The following is a 6687-nucleotide window of genomic DNA, read 5'->3' on the forward strand; positions in this document are numbered from 1 at the left end:
GTTTTTTCTTTAAGCCATGTGGTTTCAAATTTTTTAATACCCCTAATCGGCGGCCGAAACAGATTACCGTCAAAATAATCCATATCCAAAACTAACGGTCAGTGGTCAGAATGTACATGGTTTTCATTAATCGCAGCCGCCCGAGGAAATTTATGCGCCCATTGTACATTACATACTGCACGGTCAAGACGTTTCCTAATCTCACCTCTCCTTCATGTAAAGGGGTCGCCTATGAACCCCATATCATCCAAGCCACATTCTGCTAGACAGTCACGAAAATCCTTCATCATTCCATTCGGTCTCGCGTTGCTCCCCTCTTTCTCCGAGGAATATAAAATCTCATTAAAATCTCCTAAAATCACCCATGGATGAAATCTTTAGAAAGACAAATATTTAAGAACGGAGGGAGTATTATTAGTTTACGGAGGAGTACATGTGAGCATGCCTTGTCCGTGTCATTTCCTGTTTGGCGTCTCTACAAGACACAAGCTAGTACGTTTCTCACCGTTTGTGCGTATGACCCATAGTACCAGCATCCATGGCCGAACTCGTCTTTTCTTTGCAACCGCCGAACTCACATCACATGGCATCCGCATGGACGGAGCATTTCGTTCGTCGACTATGGTCACGAGCACACGGCACACCGGCACACCCAGGCGCGACTCCGCGATCGCCACGCAGCGTGTCTGCGTCGCCCGCCCGAGACCACCGCATCGCGCACCGGAATCTGATGGACGCCGACGAGTGGGACCGACCCGCGTGCCTCCTTCGTCTCCCTCCAGCCGCATATGCCTCCACCTCCGCACCACACACACGCACGCTACTCCATGATGACATCTCACTCCTCCAGGATCTCCCCATAAAAAACTTCTCTTTCCCGTCTCGCCATCCCCGTGACCGAATCCACGAGCCGCCACCGCCAGTCGCTCTCTCTCTCTCTCTGGTGGGCGGCCGGGGAGATGCGCCCCTATAAAGCCCCCCGCCCCTCCGCCTCCCTGCTCCCGCCACTGACCGCCTGACCCGGCCCCCATTCCGCCGCCTGGGCTCCCGCTGGCCCGCGGCGCGACGAGATGGCCGTCTGCTCCGGGGGGCTCGTGGCGCCGCCCTTCGATCTGTCCACCATTCGGGCGGGGGCGGGGCCATGGCCGCGCCCCGCGCGTGGCCCCGCGCGCGCGATCCGCTGCTGCTGCTACGCCCGCCCGGACCCCACGCCGCCGCGGAGGCTGCTGCTGCTCTCCGCCAAGGCGTCCGCCGCGGCCTCGCCGGAGCGCGTCCACGGGAGCAAGCCCATTGCCCGGGGACGCCGCCGCGTCGGCCTCACCGTCACGCCATCGCTCCCGTTCCCCTCCTCCCGGTACGTGCGCGGCCGCTCGCCACTTCGAATCTAGGATTTATCCTCCTGCACATTCATTATTAGTTTTCTTTTCTGGGTAGATAGATACGCTTGCCTGTTATATCTTGCCTCACATTCGCTTCTGGCAACAATCATGAGCTTTATCTTTGTTTATTCCAACATGCGTGCATTTTTATACAGTTTAATCAATAACGTGCCAATGCTGTAGACAGAAGCTTCATATTCATAGAGTCAGTATGTTTGCGCTTGCGGAATATTACTCCCTCCGTCCGGAATTATTTGTCGTGGAAATGGATGTATCTAACACCGAAATCTGAAATCTGGCTAGATACATCCATCTCTGCGACAACTAATTCCGGACGGAGGTAGTATTTATTTAGGGAATGAAATCTCTGATACATGATTCTCTTTTGTTCACTAGTATAGTTCTAGAAGGCAGCCCAAGCAGAATGATTTCTATCCGCGGTGCACGCCGAGAGGGCCGGCTCCCCAGTCCCGCGACACCCCGCCCAAGAGAGGTGGGTTTCTTTTGTTGTCACTTTAAATTTTGAAGAAGAATGTTTCCCAGATGTCTACTCCAAAGTGAAAAATGCCCCAACTTGTAGTTATTCTGCGGTGCTAAGGAAATGCATGTGTTTCTTTGGCACCTGCCTTATAGACACTGGTATTGCTAGTGAGAAGGAGTGGGGAATCAACCTGCTGGATGAAGCAGTCAAGGAATCTGGCACAAATGAAGATGGAAGCACCTGGTACAGGGAGAGCGGCGAAGATCTCGGTGAGAATGGGTACCGTTGCCGCTGGGCTAGGATGGGGGGACAGACTCATGATGGTTCCACTGAATGGAAAGAGACTGTATGTTCTCGCTGCTGCTTTACTTATTCTGATAGACTGCACTCTGGTTTTCATCACTGTATGTTCTTGTCCTTTCTTTCCCTTATCTGCTAGGTCAACATTGGTGCTTGAAATAGGCGTTTCATTCAACTGAAAAATGTTTTTGCTTTTAAAAGGTTATTGCCCAAGTAGGCATGTAATATCACAGATGGCCGATCATTTTTTATCACCGATAAGTTTTTAGCTAGTCCTTAGGAGTTTACGAGTTTCGTAGCCATGTCCATTGATCTTTTATGTAACAAATCTCTATCTATTTATTTTTATGTGGCAGTGGTGGGAGAAAAGTGACTGGACTGGATACAAAGAGCTAGGTATGCAATTACTCTTTATAACTTCATTTATTTTTGGTGATACATGGTCTTTCTGACTCCATTTTTTAATAACACCAAGGATTTAATTAATGTGATGGGATAGTAACTAGTAAGTACTAGTACATAAATTGATTTATGTTCATTGACAATATTTTTAACCTTTATACATTTGTTGTCATTATTTCTTGACCTCTCAATACAATTTTAACATGTTAGGTGCTGAGAAATCTGGGAAGAATGCTGAGGGTGACTCTTGGTGGGAAAAGTGGAAAGAAGTTCTGCACCAAGACGAATGGAGGTGAATTAGTTGACTTGCAATTTCAGTGTTATAAGTATGTCATTCCTCGTTCAATGAATAAAAGGAAACCATTCCATATCTAACTAAGTGATTACAATTGTAACTGCAACATTCCTTGTTGTTCCTTGACATCGAAAGCTAATTTTGACAAATGTTACCAGTTCCACAGATGTACTTGCATATATGCGGACATAGAACCTAAGATGGTGATAAAACCAAGCAACATGCTCATTTATTATATTATAATGTCATCAACAAAAAATTACAGCAAGCAAATGGGTCATCTGTAGATTTCTCTTTTATGTGTCCCAAGTGTATAAGATCCACAAAAAGACAGATGGGATCATGATTTCCTGACCCATGTGGGATGTGGCATATCTCGTAGTATATCACTGATATTCTTCCTAGAATCACAAGCTTTGTTTTTCTTCCTATCCACTCTACTTCCAATCTTCAGTTCGGATAGCACCTGCTAGTGGACAAAGGGCTAGTCGCTGTAATATATACTCACTTTTGGCGTAGTATTTGTAGCATTTATAACTCTTTGTAGCATTGATTACAGTATTATCTGTGTGAAGAAAATGGAAAATAAGTAATAACCCTATTACGTGAAAATATGAATTTGCAGCCCGTAAAGCTAGATCATGGTTTAAATGTTTAAATTGTGTAACACAGCAATCTTGCAAGACTTGAGAAGAGCGCAGAGAAGCAAGCCAAATCAGGGACAGAAAATGCTGGGTGGTATGAAAAATGGTGAGAGTTGCATCGTGTTTTTGTTTAGGTTTGCTTACAAGTGTGCTTCAGATTATTTAATTAAACTGTTAATTTTCTCCAAGGTGGGAGAAATATGATGCCAAGGGCTGGACAGAAAAAGGTGCGCATAAATATGGAAGGTTAAATGAGCAGTCCTGGTGGGAGAGATGGGGTGAACATTACGATGGTCGTGGCTCTGTATTGAAATGGTGAGCTTCTTGAGCTTCGACTTTCTTATTCTGTAAGCACCTTCCTACCTGTATTACTAAGTAATCGGACTATATGTATTCAGTGGTTTATGAGTATTACACTGTATATTTAGTCATAGTTCCTTAGGTTACCATACATACTGCATTTGCCAATTTGCCCTGTCCAATGGAGATTGACAACTGTTGCAATCCCTTTGATGGTCTTACAGGACAGATAAGTGGGCAGAGACAGACTTAGGCACCAGATGGGGAGATAAATGGGAAGAGAAATTCTTTGCCGGAATTGGTTCACGACAAGGGGAGACATGGCATGCTTCTCCTGGCGGTGACCGTAAGTTTCGCCACCATTGATAACATATATGCACAATGCACGTTTTATTGGTAACAATGTACTATGCTAGATTCTAGTAGTCGTTAACTTAATAATATTAACATACATATCCTGGGTACGGGGTCATAACAATATGCCTTGTATTTTTTTACCTATATCTCTAATAAATTACAAAGGTTTGTTGTGAACAGAGCTACACCAGGAACACCACCCTATTTTCTTTTGCTAATCATGCATGATAGCCTTTTGTGATTCCCTTTGACCTACAGGCTGGCGCTGGGCTCACTACCTTAATGGGTGACAGAAAGATATTCCCTGAACATTCCTGTACCAACTGATTTGTACAAGCTTCCACGAAATGCAAAGCATTGTGCTTGTTGCATTGATTGAAGAAAAACATTATGTACAATCCTGAAAGTTGGCTAACCCAACCGTAAACAAACAGCCCATTCTACACAAAGTAGCTAGGCCAAAACCAACCCGTAGCTTCTTTATGAATTTTGATTAATGTTATTATTTGCTAAATAAATTTTATTTCATTATAGTTGTTAACTATTCACCAATTAGTTCCTAAAAATGTCATTCGTAGCCACATATGTTGCGTCTCATCGTGTCCAACTAGCTAAGATGCTACTAGCTGTCTGCTCAAACAAAACACACGTTCAACATCATTAGTGCCCACACACTTCTTTGTAGTGTCTTCCGTTGCTGTCCACATCAGAAATAGCACTAACTAGCTAGTTTGTGGCAATTGGGTCATACATTACCAACGACTGAAATCCTTAAATACTGTAAACTAATTGTACCATTCTGTGTAAGTTGCATGCAGTATATGCAGAATCTCATTCTTAGAAATTGGATGCTCAACATGTATGGCGCTAGCAGTATAACTTATATTATGAAATCTTCATAGGCAGTTACTTATCTGATTTGAAAATTTCAGGCTGGTCAAGAACTTGGGGAGAAGAGCACTTCGGCAATGGGTATGTGCCGTCCATCATGATGGTGTTGTTAAGATGTGTACTGAAATCATTATAGTATAAATAAACTACTCGGTGGATAACCAGTGAACTAGATATGTCTCTCATATTTCAGGAAAGTTCACAAATACGGGAAGAGCACAACTGGCGAGAGCTGGGATTTAATCGTAGACGAGGAGACGTACTACGAGTAAGATTTTTCACCTGTGAAGCTTATTTCCAGATTCAGAACAATTTTCTGATGCGATCAGTACTAGAATTATCCTGAGCGCGTTGGATCTCATATTCCTGTGCGTTTCACCATATACCAGGGCGGACCCTCACTACGGGTGGGCCGACGTCGTCGGGGACTCGTCGCAGCTGCTGTCGATACAGCCGGTGGAGAGGCCGCCCGGGGTGTTCCCGACCATCGACTTCAGCTCCTCACCCCCGCGCACGGAGGAGCCACCAGGCATGCCGCCTTCGTCCCTGGAGTGAGTTTGCAGTAGCATCCATCCCGTGGCAGGAGTAGAGTTCAGGCCCCCGGTTTTGCCCCCATCATTCATTCTTTGTAGTAGAAAAGAGCAGCAAGCGCAATCTGGCTTTCATTGGTTCATTGGTTAGACCTTTCTTTCCCGTGTAAATTTTTCGCTTTCATGTTCTATATTAGCATTCCGTCGGTTCTAGCAAACACTTTATTTCTGACAGACAGACAAAGTAGGCGAAATAATCGACCCGCTCGCGGTTAAATCTTGCCGTGTGCTTGAAATCTGTTTGTAGAGGTGCAGTGCGGTCGGATTTGCTGTGATCATGTGGCTGGACTAGTGCGGTGCTACGTCGTTGTCCCGGCGACGGCGAGAAGGAAGAAAGGTAGTAGAAAAATGGTGCTTGCGCGTTGTGTGATGTGGACGGCAGTGGCGTCCGGCGTGGAGACGTCGAGCTCATTCTCAGGGCGTCGCACCCCGCCGTTCAAACTTGGAAGTCCACACCGGCATTGACCTGCTTTTCTGCTCGAGACGGCTTAGCGTGGCTCTCTGGCTGGCAGAGTCCTAATCATTTTCCCTTTCCCTGTGACGCAACCCGTGAGCGTGGAATTCCAGCTCCTCTCCGCTTATTAGTCACGCCGCACCGCAGCCCCTGTGGAACGCCACGCCAGAAAGAGAACAATCTTTTGTTTTTCACTGAGCTGAACTTGTACCTTCTCCACCCCGCAACAAAAAAGAGGACTTGTACCTTCTCCACCCCGCAACAAAAAAGAGGACTTGTACCTTCTCCACCCCGCAACAAAAAAGAGGACTTGTACCTTCTCCGAATTAGGCTACACCCGCAACCAATAATAATAATTTGACCGGAACCTGCAAAATTCTCAGATTCTAGAAAACGGATAAATTTTACAGGCGCTCTTAAACGTACAAAATTAATAGACCGGAACTTACAGCGGCATGGCGTATCGTCGATGATTTTTAGCGGTTTGTTTTGAAAGAACTTTACAGGTTTATAAGTTGTACTCCTGCATATCTAGTGCTTCCTTCATTTTTATATACAAGGCCACAAACTAAGATTACAGATACCAATATAAAA

The 6687-nt window shown here is 45.5% G+C and overlaps 1 protein-coding gene across 1 annotated transcript; it reads left to right on the forward strand.

Moving 5' to 3' along the window:
• Positions 1-801: 801 nt before the first annotated feature.
• On the forward strand, positions 802-5875 carry LOC125511352. The gene is made up of 11 exons (XM_048676698.1): positions 802-1354; positions 1781-1872; positions 2013-2206; positions 2517-2556; positions 2773-2854; positions 3530-3607; positions 3691-3816; positions 4026-4147; positions 5091-5130; positions 5243-5317; positions 5439-5875. The coding sequence occupies exons 1-11, from the start codon at positions 1071-1073 to the stop codon at positions 5602-5604; spliced, it is 1299 nt and encodes a 432-aa protein (XP_048532655.1). The 5' UTR covers positions 802-1070; the 3' UTR covers positions 5605-5875.
• The last annotated feature ends 812 nt before the right edge of the window (positions 5876-6687 follow it).

This window comes from Triticum urartu, chromosome 5 (genome assembly GCF_003073215.2).
Source record: "Triticum urartu cultivar G1812 chromosome 5, Tu2.1, whole genome shotgun sequence".
NCBI classification, from domain to species: Eukaryota; Viridiplantae; Streptophyta; class Magnoliopsida; order Poales; family Poaceae; genus Triticum; species Triticum urartu.

Bases quoted from the DNA above. Each gene is read 5' to 3' on its own strand.
- LOC125511352 (XM_048676698.1), top strand. From the start codon at position 1,071: ATGGCCGTCTGCTCCGGGGGGCTCGTGGCGCCGCCCTTCGATCTGTCC. The intron at 3,817-4,025 runs GTGAGCTTCTTG...ATGGTCTTACAG, and splicing joins CGTGGCTCTGTATTGAAATG to GACAGATAAGTGGGCAGAGA. The intron at 5,131-5,242 runs GTATGTGCCGTC...CTCATATTTCAG, and splicing joins GAAGAGCACTTCGGCAATGG to GAAAGTTCACAAATACGGGA.